This window comes from Vespa crabro, chromosome 2 (assembly GCF_910589235.1).
Source record: "Vespa crabro chromosome 2, iyVesCrab1.2, whole genome shotgun sequence".
Classification (NCBI taxonomy): domain Eukaryota; kingdom Metazoa; phylum Arthropoda; class Insecta; order Hymenoptera; family Vespidae; genus Vespa; species Vespa crabro.
This window is the reverse complement of record NC_060956.1, coordinates 16401001-16424887: the sequence shown is the minus strand read 5'-3', so window position 1 is coordinate 16424887 and position 23887 is coordinate 16401001. Positions and strand designations below refer to the sequence as shown.

The following is a 23887-nucleotide window of genomic DNA, read 5'->3' as shown; positions in this document are numbered from 1 at the left end:
ATATATATATATGTATGTATGTATGTATTTATGTATGTTTATATGTATGTATCATTAGCAATCGAGAAGTAATATATTTGTTTCTTATTATACGTCGAAGTATAATAAGAAATGTTACGTTTGAAAGCGTATCTCTACGGAAAGCTTAGAAATAATCTCTAGATTAATTCGAGATATCGATCATCGTCTATCGTTAAAAGGATCAAACAGGATAACGAGTATAGAGAAAAAATTATGTATACATATATATATATATATATATATATATCAAATAGAATCGATATGGTAAAAGTAATCGTCAAGTATCTAGTTACCCGTCGACTTTTTCATCCTTCTCGTAGGACCATCCAGTTGGATTTATTAATACGCATATAACATGGATACAGATAGATCGCATTAAGAAGGACGCTGCGTAATTTGCTTTTTGCGCTTGGTTCGCGACGTGCTTTCACGCGTGGATCGTTCCTTTAACCGGTATTATAAATATTGATCGCCACGGTCGTCGACTCGTATTCCAAGTGTCAAGTTATTACGAGAGAGAGAACCACTATTACTATCATGAAATGAGAAAGAGAGATGGAGAGATCGTTTGAAAATATTTATACATTCTTTATCAAAACTTACCGTCTCGCGATTCGCGTGAAAACTCCTTTTCGACATTTATCGGACAAGAGAGAGAGAGAAAGAGAGAGAAACAAAAAATTGTTTATCCGCCTCTTTCTTATAACGATAAAATGATAAATTATAAATATTTCTAATCTTATAAATTTTTTACGATCGAAACTAAATTCCTGCTAGAGAACATTATCGTATTTAACTTCATATCTATGTATTTACATGTATGTATTTATATGTCTGTATGTATGTATGTATGTATGTATGTATGTATGTATGTATGTATGTATGTATGTATGTATATGACTTTTTATGTTTCATTTCGATGAAATCATGTGACTGTGGGTGGCGTTAATAATTAGAGAAATAAAAGGATACGCCAAAAGATCCGGGCATATGCGGCACATGTGTTCCGGAACTACGTAATTTTCTGACGAGTCTCTTTCGTACCAATTGCGGACCATTCGGGATTTATGACGATAGTATAACGGTAACGCCGTTTCAACTGAGACAGAAGAAAAAAAATAAATAATTAAAATTTAATTCAACACTTTTGTAATTAATATCCCGTAAGAAAAAGGATTCGAAAAATTGTCAAATTCAAAAATTGAATCGTTCACGTCACGTTGTTCTCAGATTTATCTTGACAGATATATACATTTTTTTTTTCTTTCTTTCTCTCTTTCGTGAATCATCTTATTTATTTTTTCTTTTATTTATTTTTTTTTTTTTTTTTTTTTTTTTTTTTTTTTTTTTTTTTTTTTTTTTTTTTTTTTTTAATTAAAATGTGATTATGAAAGGGACTCGAAAAATTGACAAAAATAAAAAATTCTCTTTGACGTAAGTTGTCATCGTTTTCAAAACAATTTATCAAACGCGTAATATCTTTATCTTTAATCAGTTCGTTTGTTTTCTTGTTTTGTATTTATTTATTTACGTAATTAATATTAACGAAAGATTGGAAAGTTAAGGATCAAGTGTGACGTCACGATGTTTTAAAACTCGTTATTTCTCTTACTCCTTCCCTCCCCCTTCCCTCCCTCCCACACACAGAAAAAGAAAAAAGATATCTTTCTCGTTAATAATTTGTTTTACTTTCTTTTATTTTTCCTTTTTTGTTTGTGTGTTTAGATGCATGTGTTCGAGCGGTTACACGGGACAGAACTGCGAAAACGAATACATTCCCTGCGATCCATCGCCGTGTCAAAACGGAGGCTCGTGTCGGTCGATCGACGAACTCGAATACCAGTGTTTGTGTCCCGAAGGTGAGTGTGACCCGTCGAGAATATTCTTTTTTTCTTTTTTTCTAGCTTATCTTAACGCACGATCGCCACGACGATCTACCCAATTTCATGAAAGACGAAAGATTTCGTATCTGAACGCGGGATCTTTTCGCGTATTTCACCATCTTCTTTGACCTCGACCCTGTCCGTGACTCGATAGTCCGTTGCTTGAAAGAATCTTTCAAGTAGCTTATCTTTATTATATTTCTTTTATTTTTCTTATTTTCTTTTTTTTTTTTACCCTTAACCTGCTCGAATTAATCTTCGATCAATTCGGAATTTGCATTTTGAAAGAGGTTAATAAACTAAACAAATCATTCTCTTAACGATAAGAAAGAAAATAGAATGTGTTAATCAAGGAGAATATTCATCAAAGAAATAATTAAATCTATCATGCAGCATGATCAATCATACTAGACAACTAGTATCTTTCGTTGTACTAAATATTAGTCGAGAACAATGTACTTATATGTGAACCGGTAATTATGAAAATCTTCTAAGTTTTATATATAACTTATATATAACATAATACATATATATATATGTATTATATATTTATTATTCCAGACATTATTATCTAAAAGTTTAGACTTTTATAGCTCCTGTATATATATACATAAATGTTCTTCCACAAGGAAGAATTTCAAAAGTAATACAAAACAAATTTTGAATTTATTTGGCAATTTTCAAAAGAACTACTATAACATACATTATAGCAAGTACCTCTCGGTGTATGTATGAGATAAAGATTATGTATGTGATCTAAATCATATAGTGTCATATGCATATATAGTTCCTGATTATTATAATATCTTTTTTTTTCAAATTTTAATTTCTCCTGATCACTGGCACATGAATATCTTTCCGCAAGAAAAATGTCAAAAATAGGAATTACGTTTAAGACGTTTGTTTGACAATTTTCATTTGTTTAATAAAAAGGTATTATCACATGCATATCTGAACATCGATTGATACGTATGATCTAGAGATTGATGAAAGTGATCTAAGTCATACAATGTATGTACATATCTATATGGATTTGTTATAATTTTATTTAATTATAATTTTCTTTCGCATTGACATAATAAAAATAAATTCTTTACTTTTTGATTTTTCAAATTTTTTATCTCTCATAATCATTGGCACATGGATATTCTTCCAAAAGAAACAAATTTCAAAAACAGCCTAAAGCGATCTTCCTTCTTGCTTGATAATTTTCACAAGAAAAAGAATGTTGCATCTTTTGGAAAGAAACGTTCCGCGTTCCACTCTGTTTACGTCGGGTAAGAAAGTTCCCGGTTAGAGGGCCTGTTGCGCAAGTTCATTCTTTTGAAGGAGAGAGAGAGGGGGGGGGGGAAAGAAAGAGAGAGAGAGAGAGGGAGGAAAAAAAAGAAAGAGAGAGAGAGAGAGAGAGACAAAGGAGGAGGCTCGTAGGCAGGGCAGCGATTACCCGGTACAACAGGTAGGGCTCGCGAGGGCCACCGAGGGCCCACCGAGGGCCATCTCGAAGGGCCAAGAGAGCAGGGGTGGCACGCCGACACCGCGGCCATTTACGTGCGTGTGTACACGCTGGATGGTTAATGTAAAGCCTAGGGTCAGCCTAGCGTGGCCTCCTCGCTCCTTGGATCACAATGCGTTGTCCTTTCTTTCCCAGGCTGACCACGACCATGGCGACCCCACCACGCTTCTATTCCTTCTTCTTCTTCTCTTCCTCCTCCTCCTCCTCCTCCTCCTCCTCCTCCTCCTCCTCCTCCTCCTCCTCCTCTTTCTTATTTTTATTCCTTTTTTACCTACGCAGAAACCCCCTTCGAACGCGTGCGTGAGCCTTTTTTCAAACCGAGAATTCACCTTTACTCCATTTTTGTCTCCTTTCCCCCCCCCTTTTCTTTTTTTCTTTTTTCCTTTCTTTTCTTTTCTTTTTCTTTTTTTTTTTTTTAATCTTCCTTCGTTATCGTAAATAAATATGAATTATAGTCGTTTTGTGTGATCTCGTTAAACGGAAGGGAAAGAAAAAGACATTATATTGTGAAGTAGGTTAATATCGGTATATTATACTATAGATAATTTGTATTTAATTTTGACCGGGGTTGGTTTAAACGATTTGTACGAATTCGTTAAACGATGGAACTATTAATTGGGATTAATTATTATTATATATAACGAATGGTGAATTTGGGGATATCCTTTGTACGATCATCTCGCGAAACAAAATTGAGCTGTAGGCGAGTTTCGTAGAAAATTGATGGATATATCTTCCTCTTTTTCTATTCCATTCTTCGACGTCCTAGAGAGAAAAGGGAAGAGGCGTCTTTCGTTTATGAGTTACATTAACCACGAAAATGCCACGTTATTCTCCTTTAGGTTGGAAAACGTTCGTTTAAGAAGCTCACCTCGAAAGCCATAACTCAAGAAACGCTCGTATAACTATAAGCGAAGTGGATTTTATTTCGGTATTCTACCCGGCTTTTTTTCTTTTCTTTTTCTTTTTTTTTTTTTTTTTTTTTTTTTTTTTTTTTTTAATTTTTTTTTCTTTAACGAGAACCATAGCTAGGCCCCCTGTATTCTATCATTACCGGCGGTAGTATAGCGGAAGAAGAAACGCCTCTCTTTTCAGGCACGCTCCTTCGAGAGTAATCCTTTTTGTCCTTCTTCTCTCGCCTCGATCTTGCCTTTCCATTCCTCTCTCTTTCTCTCTCTCTCTATCTATCCATCTATCTATCTTTTTTTATCTCTATGAATTATTACGAACAACGTCCTGCACTTAAGTCTGTTACAATTTCCTTGAATACAACAAAAATTTGCATCTAATGATGTTTCTTTTCTTTTCTTTTCTTTTCTTTCTCTTGTTTCATTTTTTTATTTTATTAATAATATGATTGGAAAATTTATACTCCTTCTTTTTTATTTTCTTTTTAATTTCGATGGAAAGATACATTATTATTATTATTATTATTACTATTATTACTATTATTATTATTATTATTATTATTATTATTATTATTATTATTATTATTATTATTATTATTATTATTATTATTATTATTATTATTACGAAATTCCGTATGATATTGTATGTAATTTTTTATATAAAAATCATTGGTAATATTTCGTCAGATTTTCTCGAATCTATAAACATAATTTTTTTCCTCGAATGATATTCTTTTTTCATTAATTAACAATACGATTACAAAGTTTTTTCTCTATTTTTTTTTCTCTTGTTCTTTTCCCTTTTCCGATTTCGACAGAGAAACGAATTAATTTGTACATTGTATTAAAATTCGTATAAGAAATCGTTGTTATTGAGACGGAGAATTTTATTTAAAATTTAACAGCACCTAATGACGTATTCCGATGTTCGATTTATTAATAATTATTAGTTATACGGTTAGATGGTTCTTTCGTTTTATTTTTAATTTCGACATAGAGAAATGAACAATTATGATGAAACTAAGATATATTATATGTCACATTTCGTTTGATATAAAAATCGTTGTTATTAGACCGTCGATTATCCTCAGTTATTTTTATACATAAACTTTATTATCGGTTTTATACTCGTTCGAGCCATTCTAACGGTATGACATAACAAGGTGCGAATGGTTACAGTCAACTTTCACGAGTCGAAGTTCCTTTGCAGCATCCGACGAACATTTATCTCAAACGTTTATACCTACATACCATAGGTATATTTAAACGTTTGTAGCTTTTCCTTTCACGTGTTAGAGAAAATCGTACGTTATAAAAGCCAATATAATACTCGACGACAAATTTCGAACATTTCGATTTAAATGGCATCTGTTAAAAGTATTGGCTATAATACGTAACATTACATCAAAGGGATTCCATCTTTGAGAATACATGTTTTGTTCATTGCAAAAAAGAAAGAAAAAAAAAAAAAAGAAAATAATAATAAAACATTAATATCGGCAAATCTCTATTATTTTTCAAGTTCATCTTTTTTTTAAGTCTTATTAATTTTTTCACTCTCAAATCTGTCGTACAATTAAGAGTATAATGATGAAATAATGAAAAAAAAAAGAAATTATAAATTACATTAGATTAGCGTTCTAACATAAATTGAAGATTTATTTACTTTAATATCCGGTTCAGAATAGTAAGAAATTACAAGAAATCTTATAAGAACAAAATGAACGAAGATCATGGCTAATGTACTGAGGACGTAGATTCGATTTGGTCGCGTATCTGTCTTTTAATGGTTTAATTTACAAGATCCGATTCTTCCAAAGCGAAGAACACGAGCACTCTCTACATTCGTGCTGCTTTTCCTTCGCATTCCCTTCTCTCTCTCTCTCTCTCTCTCTCTCTCTCTCACTCTTTCTCTCTCGTACACATACACACATGCTCGCGTGCATGCTCCTATCGTCGCTCCAGACGAGATTTCCCTCGTCTCGCGATCGGATCACGCCTCCTCCATTCCGCTTCGCTAATTAGAAACCGCTCTATCGAGCGCCAGTTAAACGATTACCCTGTGAGCCCATAGATTAATCACTTGACCGATTGAGCGAGAGGAAAGGGGAGGGGGAGAGAGAGAGAAAAAAAGAGAGATTCACGTTCCAACTAATCCACCTTCTTCTTTTTCTTTTTTATTACTTTTTTATTATTATTTTTTTTTCATAGATTGTTGAATTAGTTTACATAGAGTTAACCGACTTTATCAGATAGAGACCGGACTAGCAAGATAGCTTTTAGCAAATCAACTCCGTCCTGGCTCGATATGACGTATATCATAAGATGCTTCTTGAAATATCTCGATGATTTTATTTTAGAAATGAATTACTTTCAAATATCTATATCTATAATATCTGTATATATGTATATATGTATGTGATGCTTAATATCCAAAGAAATGAGATGAGAAGTATTTTTCTTTTCTTTTTTTTTTTTTTTTGGTCATTGATCAAAGTTCATGTTCTTGGAAAAGAAAACAAAGTTTATAAAAAGAAATTAGTAGCCAAGTTTCTAATGTTTCCTAGCACGGTCAGTGTCGCCTGAGATTAATAACCAGGAAGGATCTTAGAGAAGAAGGAAGCGCCAGCGATGACGTGTCCAGCAAACGTTCTCGCGCATTGTCAAGGCTCTCGTCGTGCGTGTCCCATCGTCGTGACACTTCGTTCCTCACGTTCGTAGGTGGAGGTGGTGATGGAGGTGGTAGTGCTGGTGATGGTGACGGTGACGGTGATAAAGGTGATAGTAGTAGAAGAGATGCGAGGACCCCAGCCTCTTTCTTTTACCTAATCTTTGACGAAGATCTCTCGATCGAAATGTTGACGAAATACAAACCTCCCTACTTTATCGAGAAGTGACATTAACGATTTATATAAAATCATTTTATTTGTTTATACATATTTACCGAGTATTAGTAAACTGATGGAATTTAAAATAGTTACTAATACACGTAAACACAATCGATAGAAATTTGATGATCATCGATGTGTCGACTTATTATTTCATATCTCGATTCGATTCATCTTATAGACAAATTATACAATTTTAATATATGATATGTACAATACTATAAAATGAATACATCGAAAACAACTTTCACAACTTATTTCATATTAGGTAACGTACGAGTAATCATTGTAATTATGGATTAGTCTCTACGTTGATATAAACAAATGATGCAATTTATTGATAAGTAAGAACAGGATTCGCCAGTTCCTGTCGCTTTCAAACTCATCGAGATACACGATGAGGACAAGATCGATCGATAAAACGTACGAAAGGAAAAAAACGTTCCTTCGCGATTAGCGTTCTTCTTCGAGATATCTCCCGGTGACCGGTCTCTCTCTTTCTCTCTTTCTCTTCCAGTTGTTCGCTTTTAAAAACGTCAATGTCGAAGAAAAAGCGCTCGCACGAGCTTCCGAGACAGGACGTTCCAACCGAGCAGGACATTTAATCTCGGCTCTAGCCAGCTCGACAACTACCAACCAACCAGCTAACCAGCCAGCGTTGTTTCGAGATAGAGACAGTGACGAATACCGGTCGTTGTTCGTGCGCCCGCGTGAGTGGGTATCGGTGTCCCTGGTGTGGCATTTTGTTCTCGTAAATGCACGCCGTGGGTAGGACAAATGAGCTCAAGACCCAGTTCTAGCTTACGTGGCACGACTTATAAAGCTTTGAAATAATTTCTTTCTTATTGTTTGAATTTCCAAGAAGATTTCAACAAAATTTCTCTTAATGATTCTTAACTTTATTAACGTAACTACACTAATATATATATATATATTTTTTTATTGATTTTTCTTTATCTTTTAATGAAAATTCAAACAATTAACTTGTAAATATCATTTTTTATTAATTTTACAATTTCGTTTCAATTCTCATTATAAAATCTTAAAAAAAAAAAAAAAAAAAAAAAAAAAAAACAATAAATAAACTTTATTAAGAACGTAAAGAATCTGATAGACTTTACTTCACGTAAATTAAATGATTTCGTTCTGGTATATGGCTTTTAAATTTTCTTTACTTTTAATTTTCAAGTATATTTAGATTTATTCAAGAAAAAAAAATAATAAAAACAGAGTTTTCTCACCGATATACAAGGCACACATATAGATCGCATATATCATTGTCGACAGAAATAAATAATAAGTACAAACGAAGACTTGTTACTGACAAGTCAACAATTTTCCCACGTATAGTAGTCATCGAGCGGTACTCGATGAAAACCAGACAGATGTGACAAAGAACCCTCCTTTTTTTCTCTCGATCTGCAAAATTTTCTCTCTCTCTCTATCTTTCTCTATCTATCTATCTATCTTTCTCTCTCTCTCTCCCTCCCTCTCTCTCTCTCTCTCTCTCTCTCTCTCTTTTTTATCTTTGTAGAGAGGACTCAACGTAAGTTACAAGCCGTGTAACAACAAGATTCTCCGGGGAATTCGGCGAAGCGAGAGCGCCGAGTATTAGTGGGAGAAAAGGGATAGGGGAGAAGTGGTGAGGGGAGAAGAAGGGGTGTTATGCGGGATGCATAATGCAGGCCGAGCCTCGTCATAAAGCATAAGCGGCTTCATTATGTCGAGGAAGGTGAGTCGTCGGGATGGTCCAGAAGAGTGCGGGAGATAGCCGTGAGAGATGGTAAAGGCGTCGAGAGCAACGAAAAGAAAAAAGAGAAAGAGAGAGAGAGAGAGAGAAAGAGAATGAGAGTGAGAGAGATAAAGCTACTCTTCCAGCAAGTATCTCTGAAGTCTCCCGAGACTACTCGTATTTATCCTTCGTCGAGCAACGAAGAGGGAAAAACGAGAGGGTGTCAGGACGCATCCTTGCTCTCTTTGTCCCTATGTAAGATAGAAAGAGAGAGTAAAAGCATGATAAATCCACACCCACGCGATGTAAACCGAGCTGGACGGGAGCCTCGCTTCGTTGTTGCTGGTAGCAAGCCGCGCCCAACAACGACAACGTTCGATCGATTCACAAATAATTTTCATTTTCGTTCAACATGCGTAAGTACGTATAGCATAGTAGTATGATCACTGTCAAAGTTTTCATTTAATCGTGGAATTTTAAATATATTTAATCGTCCGATAATGATAAACGCCGACGATTTGTAGTAACCTTTTTAAATTATAAATAAAAATGAAAAAATAATTACTTTATTACGGACTTGGAACATTTTATTTATCTTTATCACGATATATATATATATATATATATATATATATATATATATATATATATGATCATGACGATTAAAATCTTATGAAATAAAAATAATCGTATTATACGATTTATTCGTATATAATTTATAAATAAATAGGTACCTACGTACATGATTGGAGGAAACGGCGAAAGGAAAAGGGAAAGGAAGGAACGTCAGAGAAGTGTCAGAAAGAGAAAAAGAAAGATAACAAATCCAATATTATCATCCCGACTTGGTCGGTGAAGCGGGTGCACGCACACGCGGCGCTTTTCTTCCCATTGTCAGTGACGAAAGGTCCGACCACGAAAGCATACGTATGCGATTCGAAACAATGGGTCCGATCGATACAATGGGGGTGTGGCGGGGAGATCATCTCCATAGAAAGGGGACCACACCCCGTAGAAGGAGATCCGCGTTCGCTTTTGCACTGAAGCCTTTGCACCGCCGTGGAAGTTGCTCCACGGGTCCACGATGGGTACGAGAGAGACAGTAAAAGAGAGAGCGAGAGAGAGAGAGAGAGAGAGAGAGAAAAAGAGAGAGAGGATGGAGACCGTCGAGAGTCATTGACTCGCTCGTAAAGCCGCACTGCGGTGTGCCGCTGCTGCTGTTACTGCTCCTTCTATTGCTGTCTCTCTCTCTCTCTCTCTCTCTCTCTCTCTCACTCTTTCTTTCTTTTACCTTTTTATTCTTCTTCTTCTTCTTCTTCTTCTTCTCCTTCTTCTTCTTTTTCTTCTTCTCCTTCTTCTTCTTCTTCTTCTTCTTCTTCTTCTTCTTCTTCTTCTCCTTCTTCTTCTTCTTCTTCTTCATCTTCTTCTTCTTCTTTATCTTTCTCTTTCTTTTTCTCTTTCTCTCCTCTTTTTCCATTGGTTCTTATTCCCTGCTTTCGATACCATCTTCGAACTCGACAAACCTCCTCGTAGTCTTCATATTTTACCATTACCATATCAGGTTCTCCCTCGAATCTTTCTCTCTCTCTCTCTCTCTCTCTCTCTCTCTCTCTCTCTTCTTTTCTCTTTGGGCTTATCCGGCCTTTTATTAAATACACTCGCGCATAGAAAGAGATAGAGATAGAGAAAAAGAGAAAGAGAAAGAGAGAGAGAGAGAGAGAGAGAGAGAGAGATACGTGAGCATCTTCGATCATCTGAAATATCCATGCTCGCATCGAGATTCAATGATGATTTTCATCGTGATGCTCAGTCGTTAGACATCGTTAACTCGGGATTCGGATCGTTATGGATATAGTGGTATACTGTTATGTTCGTACCACCTATCCATCTAATTCTCCCCGTGCAAATTCTATTTTGTCTCGTATCAATCCTGTCTCACCCCTCGAGAAATCATCGACTTTTCGAATGGGAAAAGGTCGACGACATTCGTCGTCGGTGAAAAACCAGTTTTGTTCAGAGATACCAACGAACGCTTATCCAGGCTACTTATTTGGTTTACCGATGTCGATTGCGAGTATACGTCTTCCTGTCGAACTAGAACACGTGATTTCAACAACTTGGAATTTCTATTGAGAAGGTCGTATAACGATAGAAAGTTGTTACTTCGTTATTTTTCTTACCCTATCTCGTATAATTTATAGAAAGTCAATTCGCAATATATGTATTTCAATGAGAATGATGAATATTTTTAAATGAATAAAAGAATATAAGTTATATAATAGGAATCGATTGAATGAAGAGTGATCTTGAAAATTTGAAAATAACGATTTAAGCTGTATATATATATATATATATATATATATATATATATATATATATATATGTATAGATGAAGTTCAGAAAATCAGAAGGTATATTACAATTTTACGATTAATTATAAATGAACAGAATATAGTATGGATTTAGCGTGTAATTAAAAAAAAAAAAAAAAAAAAAAAAAAAAATCATCTATGAAAATAAACGATTGTATTCGTATAAATCTCATGGTTCTACGTAATAGATACGTAGATGTATTAAATTTGCAACTAATTTTTGAACGTTCGAAACATTCCAATTTGTCATAAGAATAAAAATAAGCCGTGCGTGCGAATAATCCTTTGCGAGGTCTCTTTACTACGCTCTCTCCACAACACTGAGCATTGTTTTCTTGGAGGTCATCGTGGTAGAAGTCACTTGACCTCTGACTTGGGCGCCTCCGTGTTCCCATAAAGCTGTGTCTACCTACGTGTAACTTAAGAACTACCTCGAGTACGTCGATCGATCGTCGTTGGAATTCAACAAAAGCGACAAACTTCCGAACGAAGAGGTGGTGACAGTAACTCGTAAGAGAGAAAATTCTTCGTGACTAGGTGAGGGTGGGATGAAAGGAACTACAGAGTAAAGGGACATTCTCCAAGGTACACCTGCAGTCGTAAACTACTTCAACTGGCATGGCACAGTCGTCTTAATGACAAGAAGCTTCGTCGTCTCCTATCCTTTCGCACGTTTCATTGTAATATCAGTTGTCTTTAAAATCGTCTTTAAAAAAAAAAAAAAAAAAAAAAAAATCAAATTCTGCTGCCGTTCGTATATCTTTTCAAATTATTTATTTCAAGTTATTTGAAAATTGTTACGTTTAATAAGTATCAACGTTCAAACGATATTATTGGATCAATTTATAAACAATTATGATTTTATTGTAATAAACTACTTGTTCATGAATCAATTCAATATTTAAAAAAAAATGTTTCTTTTCTTTTTTTTTTTGTGAACATCTTCATTCATTTTATAATTTATGTAAATATTTGTGAAATATTCATGCAATTATTCCGTTTTCTAATTGTACTAAAATCTTTTGGGGATTTAATTGCAAATATATATATATATATATATTACGATACTGGAAGCGATTAAAATCGATTAAAAATATCTTTCGCTTAGGTTCGAAGCCGTTTTTATGTCCACGATTATCTACCGGGGATCTTTTTTTCGGGTAATTTCATTATTTCGCGATGCAGGAGATAGGATTGGCTGTGTCGTTAGAGTCGTGTAGGAGTTCGAGAAGAAGAAAAGGAGAAAGAAAAAGAGGAGGGAGGAGGAGGAGGAGGAGGAGGAGTACGGCGACCCTAACGTACTCATGGAACAGTGTGTGTGCATATACGAGAAGGAAAGAGGAAGTCGCGAGTCGCTAAGATTAGAGAAGAAGAACATGGGCACGAGTGTGCATCTCGAACGAACCGGCCGCCGATTCGATATCTTCTTGCAAACGTGACCATCCTCTCCCTCGCAAAATTTTTATTTTTTTGTTTCTTTTTTATTTCACTCTCTTTTTTCTTTTTTTTTTTTTTTTTTTTCCTTTATATACTCGATCTATAATCCTTCTCTGTTTCTTTCTCTATCGCGTATACCGTGCTTACTCGTGCATTTACTTAACAGGAAAAATTTTCGATCGTTTAATACCACTATGTAGATATAAGAATAAGTAGAAATAGAAAGAAACGATAGTATCCTTCTCGTTTATGTTCATTCGATGTGATAACGACTATATTAACACGCTAATTTCCACAAGAATTAATGATAATCGTTACTTTATCTGATATTTACAAGAGAACTCTAATATTATTTATTATACGTTATCTATTATACGTTTATGTAATCGTTTATTCAAATACTATTCATTTATGTAATTACTGGGATTATAATTATGAGAGAAAAAAATATCGTCGCGTAAAGAAAAAGGAAAAACAAAACAAAAGAAAGAAAGAAGAGAAATATAAAAAATATATCTTTTTTTTTCCTTTTTTTTTTTTTTTTTTTTTTTTACTTTTTATATAACAAACAAACGTACTTACGTAATTTATTCTTAAAGATTAGTTCGTATCAATTTGTTATCTTGCCAACATGTTAATCGGTCTCATTTTGTGAAAATTCACAATTAGAAAAGCCGCAGCTGTTCGTTCATTCGTTCATTCGTTCGTTCTTTCGTTCACCGCAGCTCGTAGAATGTTGGAACGAAAATAAGACGCGTTACGTTCGTGCCGTGCTTAATCGTTCCCTTCATAAGCGATGTATGGATGAGAAAGAGAAGGATGAGAAGAGAAGAGAGTATGAGAAAGATGAGATCCAAGAGAGGTTTAACAAATCGTTCTGGTAGCGGTGAGCGATTAATCCAACCTGGCGTCCGGCGTAGCGACGAAAGGAATCGTAACTCTCTTTAATTGCGACAATATACAGCGCGTCTGGACTATCTTGTCTTATACTCATCGTATGCCGCATTTCTTACGAATAGAAAGAGATAAAAAGAAGAGGAGAGAAAGAGCGAGAGCGAAAGAGAGAGAGAGAGAGAGAAAAGATCGATTGACTCCAAGAAGAAGATTTTTCATCGACGTGCCAACCCGTAAAAGGTGCCGATAAAGTTCACTGCCTGCTAAAAGCATTCTCTCCTTTTTCCCGTTTTTTTTCCTCCTCCTTTTTTTACTTTCTTTTTATTTTTCCTTTCTTTCTTTTCTTCTTGTTTTCTTCTTCTTATCACATGTTACTTCAATCTTTGATGTTTCTCTTTAGCTTCTCATTTCGAATATATATATATATATATTTTGATCTTTTCTTAATTTCATAAGTTTTGGATAACTATCAATTTAATTTTCTTACATAATAATTATTATAATAAAGAAGTTTCTATCTATTTATCTACCTATATATCTATCTATTTTTTAAAACGCTATTCATTGTAATAGTAACAGAACATCCGGTTAAAAAATATAGAAATTATCATTTCCATAAAGTATTTCAACGAGCACTAAGAGAAAGTTACCTTGTCGTGAAACCTATATATTGACATCTTTCTTAATTATGATTTTTTTTCCTCGAGAGATTTTGTATGATTTAATTTTAATGAAAAGCATTCGGATCTTACTACAATAATTCTCTTATTAAATCTTATACTTATTTATTTCTTTCGATTCCTTTCATTTCACAATTAGATCGTCGCATCCTTTCTTAGCGTATAATACATTCTTTTTTATTTTTTATTTTATTTTTTTATTTCTTATCTTATGATCGTCGATAGCTCCGCTTCTCTCTCTTTCTCTCTCTCTCTCTCTCTCTCTCTCTCTCTCTCTCTCTCTCATTCTTACTTTCTTAACTTTAACGTTAATTCACGAGAGAGCGAGAAAAACTCGCGTGCGAGTCAACGTGTGGGATCGTACAACGTATTTGTCTCTCTCTCTCTCTTTCTCTTTCTCTCGAAAGTTGTGGGAAGAGAGATCCCGTATAATTGGCGAACGCGTTGGCGTGCGAGAAAATGTTCGGACGCCAGCTTTAATTGCCTGATCGGGAATCGTAAGAACTACTCACGGTAATTAGAGACACAAAATCGAGTAGAAACGATCGTAACTAATTCGAACGAAGACGAGTTCGCGAGTTCGACAATAAACAATGCTACTTGGTGGTAATAAAAAAATTGAGTTTTGCCGTGAACTAGGATAAATAACAATAATAATATATAATAACAATAATAATAATAATAATAATAATAATAATAATAATAATAATAATAATAATAATGATGATGATGATGATAATAACAACAACAACAACAACAACAACAGCGTACCGCTGGAAGATTAATTATAGTGTTCCCTATTCAATGGGAATTTAATACGGAACATGTTAATTAAAATAAATAATTAATGAATAGTTAAAAGTTACTGTATTCTCTTAGTTATAAAGACTTCAGGATTGATTTTCGTACTTATATGCATACCCATTTCTCTCATAATTAAATAAAAAAAACGAAAGAAATAGTATAAACGTCGTGTTATAAAAATAAATTTAAAGTAAAAGTCTGCTAATATATCTCGATTGGATCGATATTACGAGTATGATATCGCAAGAAATAAGAAATATATAACTCCGTACATTTGCAATTAGTGGATCGAAAGGAACGATTAACGGACCAATTAAAGTTATCGAATAAGCAGGCATTAATGAATAATAAAAATCGAGGTTACAGACATCCTCGTTTATCATTGACTATTGTTGAATGATTGTCTCGACTTATCGATATATACTATAACAAGAAGATGAACTCGTAAATTTGGAGTTTATCTTGGAGAATGCAATAACCGTATTACGTCGATCTCTCGTAAAGCTTCACGTACATACGTAGAGACGTACGTGTCGTAGCGTTCCCACGACGCGAAAGTGGCGTAAAAGGAAAGATTAGTATTTTTCTATTCGCATATATATATATATATATACACGCACACACCACATACATACATATATATATATATGTATATATACACGCAGCATGTAGAGAATCTCTCTCTCTCTCTCTCTATCTCTCTCTCTCTCTCTCTCTTTCTTTGTCTCTCTCTTTCTTTCTCTCTTTCTCTCTCTCGATCTTTAACAAACACCCGATGAGCTTCGATCACTCGATCTTCGGTCCTCACCAGCACAGAAGATAGGTTCGAGCCTTTCCCTGCCCCACGCTCCCGACCTATGACCTCGAATGGCCGTGCTACCGCTAAAATGCATCCGAGCGCGTCGCATTACATAATTGAAGGTGCTCGCGCGCCAACCAGTAAGCCAGTAGGAGTCTCTAGGATACGTGGCTCTTATTAGAAGACCCTAGTCGGATTCAAAGGGTAATCCCCCACTCTTCTGAATCTTCAAGTAGAAGGTTAGAGTGAGAGAGAGAGAGAGAGAGAGAGAGAGAGAAAATAAAAAAAATGCGAAGAGTCTCACCGTGGCGATCTAATTGGAACACGATTCTGACCCTGAAAGGCAAGATAGGAGAATATTCCAGCGTGTTCCATACGAAACTCGTTTCTCTTCTGCATCGAAAAATAAAGGAAATAAAGGAAAAGGGCTGCTAAGGCTTCGTCTTTCTCCTTCGAATCTCGTTAAGGGATACCGTAGGTTAACGCGCGTAAAATATGCTACTTCTTCTTATTTTTCTTAAAGAGTGAGAGAGAGAGAAAGAGAGAGAATCTAAACACGATGCCGATATACCGAACCCATCGCTACTCCCGTAATTGATGCGTCACCTCGCGTAGGTGTCCAGTACCTTCGCCCTTTTTTTCTCCCTTCTTTCTCCATTCTCTCTCTCTCTCTCTCTCTCTCTCCCCCCCCTTTTTCTCTTATTCTTTCCTGAGGTCCTTGGAACGAACGCGAGACTTTATCCAACGCGGAATCTTTCAGAGTCCTTTCGCTCGCACGAGCCTTTCCTTCGATCCTTTCGAAAAGCCGCCTTCGGGATCGCGCCTGCTATTCTACGATCTTGGTTCTCCTCTCTGAATCTGATGCGGAAGAGTGCAATGGCCTTTCTACACAGTTGCCGACTTGTATACAATCTTAAAAATAATTCTTTAATTTTAAGCGTTATATATTTTATAGATATATAGGATATATAATGAAAGTGTAGATAAGATTTAAGAAGATTATGGGTCTCGAGGGTGGTTGTAAGATAATGTTCAAGGTTAACGTGTATGATCGATGAATATTGTAATTTATGTAATTTATTTTTAGTTATTAATCATTCGTTATGATCATTGTGAAAAATCCTTTTGAAGTATGTTTATATGACGAAACAAATTTAATTATTAGTTAAAAAAACATGGATAAAAATTTAGTCGGTAATTCTCAATAGATTATTTAATGAATTTTTAGATAAACATCGATAAAACATTTCTATAATCGTTAATTTACATTCTGTAATATAACATAAATCGTAAATTTAATATCATAATTATAATTAAACATAAAATCTAAAATAGAATAAAATATCGCGCGTATATTATATATTACAATAATAAATTATTCTCTATACAAATATGTACGAATGATATAATTCTTTTTTTCTTAATATTGTAGAAATTATCTAACAAAGATAAAGAAAAAAAAAAGATAAAAGAATCTCTGTTATTAACGTCTGCAAAATAATCGTAACAAAGTTTAAAAATCGTCAAATAAAAATAATAAATAAAATCTTATATAAATTGTATTTAATCGGTTGTAAAGTTAACGCGAGAATAGACGAAGACGCTAATTAGCTCGTCTAGGGATAGTCGATCGGTTGGTATCGCGTGCTACGAGCAATTTCGTATGCCCGGCGCTCGATCATTCGAGGCATAGCGTTAAGATCGCGAGAGGAAAACGGATGCGCTCTAAGAGACGAGGCCGTGGAACGGCACGTAGGTAGGTAAGCAGCCATGCAAACAGGCAAATCAAACCAAACCAAGCCAAGCCAAGCCAATCCAATCCAAGCCAAGCCAAGCCAAGCCAAGCCAAGTTAAGCTAAGTCAAGCCAAGTCAGGTAGGTGCAGGTAGATCGGCACGTAAGTCGGTACGAAGGTTGGAGAAGAGATAGAACGACCTCGTTAGCACCTTCGTCCTGGCGCGAACGCCTGCGAGAAAGTCTGCGCGAAAGATGCGAGAGAACGGTCTTATCGATTCCGATCGAGATATCGCTCTTTGACCGGGGCTTCTTGGGAGAAAGAGAGAGTTATATGGTATTTGAGATCTTTCGGCATTCGAAATTCCCTCGTTATTCATGAAGTGAAACAGACGGATACAAAAAAAAAAAAAACGAAAAAAGAAAAAAAAATATATATAAAAAAAAAAGGCAAATAAGAAATTCATAAAAAGGAGGACATGTTCATTATAATAACTTATATATACGAAGTTAGTTATTGATAAATTGTAGATAGAAAATGTAATTTTTAATGTATTGAGTTTATATGGGGAAATCGTGTTCATTTTAATAGTATTATTATAATGAAATATTAGGATGTATATTATAGGTACGTTTAATTGCAGATACGATTAAAGTTTAGATCGTACGTCAAACTGTAAGTAATTAAAATAAAAATTTACAATGTCTACGTTAAATTGTAAAATGAATATTTGATATTACAGGAATATTTTTAGATTTCTAAAACTATCATTAGATGCTTACAAATTTAATATAATTATTATAATCGTAATTATTAGCGATCTCTATTTCGTCTAGATCGTACGTTCAATTATAATTAAAATTAAAGATTAACGCATTACGAAATGAAAATGAACAATTTTGTAGGAATAATTGTAAATCCACCGAAATTACATGTAAAGTCATAAGAGAAAAAAAAAAGAAAAAGAAAAAGAAAAAGAAAAAAAATAGAGAAAACAAGTCTATCCATGCCTATAAAAATTCTCTATCACAAGACAAAATCCGATCGGTAGTTTAAAAGCGAAGAAACGGCTATGCTATTTTGAGCAAGCGAGTTAACGGTGCATTGAAGATATATACAAGTTGCTTCAGAAACAACGGAATGCGAGTTGGAGTGAACGAGAGTAAAAGATAAAGTCGCGTGTGTTTCTCCTTTGGAAAGTAAAACGGACGATAGGTAGTTTTGCGATTTATTTCGCATGGTAAAGGAGAGCGAAAAAGAGAGAAAAAGAAAGGAGAAAAAGCAAAAAAGAAAGTAAGCAAGCAAGCAAGCAAGAAAGAAAGAAAGAAAGAAAGAAGGAAAACATTTTACGTTTGGTGGTGGATGTTGCACAACCGTCTCGATAGCTTCTTGAGGATGCAGATATCTCTTGGTGCGGCGTTCACGACACAGTAGAGGAAAAAAGAAAGAGAGAGAAAGAGAAAGAGAGTAAGAGAAAGAGAGTAAGAAAAGAGAAGAGAGGATAGGAGGAGACCGCAAGAAGAAGGAAGCCAAGTACACGCGAGAGCATCGAAGCTTGCCCACGACGCGAAGGTGGACCGTGTTCACCTCTTGTAACTGGCAAGCTAAGAACGATTTAAGCCGCGATTCCTATCTCCCTTAATTACCTTTTCGTAAGCCCTTTTTCGCGGTCCTACCGTAATCTCAGCATAGTGCCTTACCGTAAGCAAAGGAGAGCCGAGTGGTAGAGGGAGGTACCGATCGTTAGATCGAAAGATTAACCGCGTAACTTGTGTCGTGTATGCTATTCTTTTTCCTTTGGCTCTCTCTTCTTTACATTTCTCCTTTTGGCCGGTCCCTTCTTTGAACGCGTATGTAAAACGAGTTTGTAACAAGCGTGTCGATCGAGAAGACAAAATCGTATACTATACTATAGCGTACGATCATGGGTTTTCTTTTTTCCTTTTTCCTTTTTTCCTTTATCTCTTTCCTTCTCTTCTTTTCTTTCTTTAATCTTTTCTGTTTTTCTTTCTTTTTTCTTTCTCTTTTTTTTTTTTTTTTTTTTTATATATATATATTATTTTCTTAATCAATCAATCGATATATCCTACTACAAGGATAGTAGTATACATTATACGAATATAATAAAATTTCTTGATACGATATTAAATTAGAAATTTAATCTTTATAGGACAAAAACGAAAATTGTGTTTCATCGTCCATCTTTTTTCCTTCTTCGTTTATCCACAGTTTACTTGGCGAACTTGTATCGGTTTTGCAGAGCCATATCGGGTGGATCATCTTTAAATATTGACGATGACGAGGACGATCCGGCCTCTTAGAGCCTCGAGAAAATATAAGAGCGAGAGAAGAAGAAGAGAGAAATAGATAAATAGAGAATAGGAAAAGAAATAAAGACTACGCCTTCTTCTTATATTTATCTTTTACTTGAGCCGCTCCGAGAATATCTTTCTCTATCTCTATCTATCTATCTATCTATCTATCTATCTATCTATCTATCTATCTATCTATCGATATGTCTATCTTTCTTCCTTTCTTTTTTCCTATTATGTAAATTTTATATGGCTTTGAAAAAAGCACTCGTAATTATTATTTTACTTTGCTATTGAATTCTATTCTTCGATTTGAAAAAAGAGCAAACGATATAGTCCAAGTCAAATGATCTAAATATGTATAATAAATTTTGAAATATCTTCTTCAAAGAATTTTTTGTCATTATACAATGTTGAAATTAAATTAAAATTGAAGAGGACTATATTTGCAAATTGATTCTTGGCCAATACACAAATACACGTATATATATATACAGACTCTCTCTCTCTCTCTCTCTCTCTCCCTCTCTTTCTCTCTCTCTCTCTCTCTCTCTCTCTCTCTCTCTCTCTCTCTCTCTCTATTCGCCTTTCACATCTTGCAATCTTCTTGCGTACGAAGCATTAGCATGTCCGATGCGACATTCCACAGGGAAACCTTTCGATTTGTCTGAATGAAGTGTGTTCGATTGAAAATCACGCATTAAGAATTGTAAATAGTGAATGCACCTTGAGCATTCTGTGCATCCTCTTCAATGAGTATCAAGACGAAAAGCAATATCATTCCGCAATATTTCGTTTTTCTTTATTCCAAACACTCCAATTTTTATTACCTTTACTTTCTTTTTGTTTCTATCTTTCTTTTTCTTTTTTTATTCATCCTATTAAAAATAAAAAAAAGAAAGCGTGCAAAATAGGATGTACGAACGTTTCAATAATTCAATTCTTTATCGAAAATACATTCATTCTTATTATCCTTTAAATGGAAGAACGCGATTTTATTTTGAAAAAAAAATCTACGATCGTGACTGAAAAATAGAAACTTTCCTGTCTTCTACGTTCCCGGAAACGAAGTTTAAACGTTTTCTAGGGAATAAGTACGACAGTGAAGGCTGTAAAGAAGAAAGAAGGAAAGAAAGAAAGAATGGAAGAAAGAGAAGGCAGAATAGTTATTTTCTAGCGGCGAACTTGCGGCATGGAAAGAAAGAGAGAAAGATGAACGTGAAGCGTCGTATACGCGAGTGGCATTAATCATCGCAGCATGACAGGGGGAAGCATGGCGTATAATGCGTTGCATAGATTTATTTGTCGTGTGCGAGCGCGTAAGTCACCGTAGCAATGCCCGTGTCCGGTGATGCTTGGCATGCAAGCCACCCTCGAGACCACCATCTTGCTCCACCCTTCTAATCTACGACTATCTAATCTTGTTCGTGGGATCGCATTAGTTTCCATCTCATTTCTGCCGTAACAACGATAATTATTTTCTTGGATTTCTTCTACGATCATCTTTGTTGAAATAGAATTTCGTTGGATAGTAACGTTTCAATGAAAGAATAAAATATTAAATTCATCACATTATTCTAATATTATTTTTAAAATATATAAAAATGAATGGTTAATAGTTTTCGTATATATATATACGTATATATATAATATTTAATAATTGTATATGTAATATATAATTAATACATAATATTAAATGAGTAGTAACTTTTTAATAGTTAATTACAATCAATTTTACTATTATTATTTAAAATAGATCAACACTTGTTAACTTGTATAAAAATGCGTTTATAAATAAAAATAAAATATCATTTCATTTGTTCAATTAAAAATTGTAAAATTATTTAATTTAGTTTAACGTGAAATGATTCTGAAACTGTTGAAATTCAAAACATCCACCTACGTGTTTGTACACGGCGACAAAACGATGCCACGATCGTTCATCTCGTTTCAGTAAATGCATATGTACATACGAAAGTATATATGTATGTATGTACATATATATATTTATATATGTATGCATGTATGTATATATATATATATATATATATATATATATGTATGTATGTATGTATGTATGTATGTATGTATATATGTCTCTCTCTCCCTCTCTCTCTGTTTCATGCAAAGACTGGCGAAAGGGTGCAGCAAGACCGGCTATGTATGCAAATTTATGCGATACCGAGACTCCCGGTGTCTCCCCTTGGAAAATCCGCAGGCGGCGACAGTCCGCTCGGCTATTGGGTTATCGGATACACGAGCGTCCTCCTGTGTCCTCCTGTATTCACTCCGTTACCATAAATCTTGCATGCTAAAATGCTACACTCCGAAACTGGAACTCGAAAGGTTCTCTTTGGGATAAATTCTAGAAATGTAAATATGTGGAATAGTTAAGACTCGTTAAAGATTTCAACCTAATGTTCTGAAAAAGAAGAAAAAAATAAAAAACAAAATATATACTTATATATATATATATATATATATATATATATATATATATTGTTGTTTAAAAAATCATTCGTCATTTTATTTTAAATAATTATTTCAAAGATTACCTATCAAATTTACGAAATATCTTGTCTCTTTTATAACATGGATAGCGTTAAATCGAGATATATGTAAATTTATTTAAAAAACAGAAAAAAAACGAACCGTCGGATATCGTAAAATCAAGGTCATTAATTCTGGAATTCGTCGCATCCAATACGTTTTCTATGTTTCTCTTCATCTCTCGTATATGTATGCGTGAGACGTATATATGTAGTAACGTAGCTATGGGCTGACTCGTTCGCTTTGTGCAAATAAATTCAACGCTTCGGCGTCGCGCAGAAACGAATGGGGATTAAAGGGTGCGCCATAAAGGAAAGGAGGCGGCCACGTCGAAGACAATTTGCGGCCGATTCGATGCGCTTTTTCTTTGCTTCGTCCAGGGAGAAAGAGAAAAAGAGGAGAACATTCTATCTCTCTCTCTCTCTCTTTCCGCCCTCTTCGTCTCGATACACCTCTTTCAGGCACGAAGAAACGCATATATGTGCCCTCGCCTTGGTTTACCTTAGAACAAAGTAGTTTTTGTTCGATCTCTGAAGCGAGTTCCTGCAAGTCACGGCGATTTCGTTGACGAGAAGAAGAGAAAGAGAGAGAGAGAGACAGAGAGAGAGAGAGAGAGAGAGAGAGAGACAGAGAGACAGAGAGAGAGAGAGCGAAGAAAAGAGTAGTGGAGCCATACGCGTTGAAGGAGAATCTTTATATGCAACTCTCTCTCCTCCTCTTCCTTCTCCTCCTTGTTTTCCTCTCTTCAACTTACTCTCTCCTTAACCTTCCTTTTGCACATTCCTACATGACCTTCGAACCTGCGTGGGTGTATTCGACTTAGTCCACTGGCTAAGCAAGATTGCGAACGACGATTCCATATTTCGTAAAAATCGACGTTCGTTTCGTTCCATCTTAAATTCCATCTTTTCCTTTTCCTTCTCATTCTTATTCTTATTATTATTCATAGTTATAATAGTAATAAGTAATAATAGTTGGTTATTGTGTAGTGTAGTATATTTCTCTTCTCAATTGGAACTTCGTCTCGGTCGATTATCTGTCCTCTCGAATCTTCGTGTAAGTCGCTTACATCCAGAGGCCTTTACTTTACTCCGTTTCTTGTACTTTCCATTTAATGAACAGAAAACTTCGACCAACGCGCAAATCGGCAAGAAAGCAGATCGTAGGATCGTCTTTGCCATCGAGGATAAAGGAGAGCCATCGTTGAATCTCGATTCTCCGTAGGATAAGGAACGTTCATTGCTTGTATGTATTCACGCGATGTTACTTCGTGATATAGTCCGACATATTAACTAATTGCAAGACCATGATCGACAATTATAATTCTTTCTCTTTTTCTTTCTTTCTTTTTTTTTTCCTT

The 23887-nt window shown here is 34.8% G+C and overlaps 1 protein-coding gene across 3 annotated transcripts in view; it reads left to right on the top strand.

Annotated features, from left to right (window-relative positions):
• The window catches only part of LOC124421760 (neurogenic locus Notch protein), a 188985-nt gene that overhangs the window by 105252 nt on the left and 59846 nt on the right, over positions 1-23887 (top strand). For 2 of the 3 annotated variants that reach the window (XM_046957342.1, XM_046957345.1), the window contains one exon: positions 1747-1880. The exons of the other annotated variant lie outside the window; for it this stretch is intronic. In XM_046957342.1, the coding sequence (XP_046813298.1) occupies positions 1747-1880 (134 nt within the window). The remainder of the gene's footprint in view (positions 1-1746; positions 1881-23887) is intronic. 3 annotated transcript variants of the gene reach the window in all.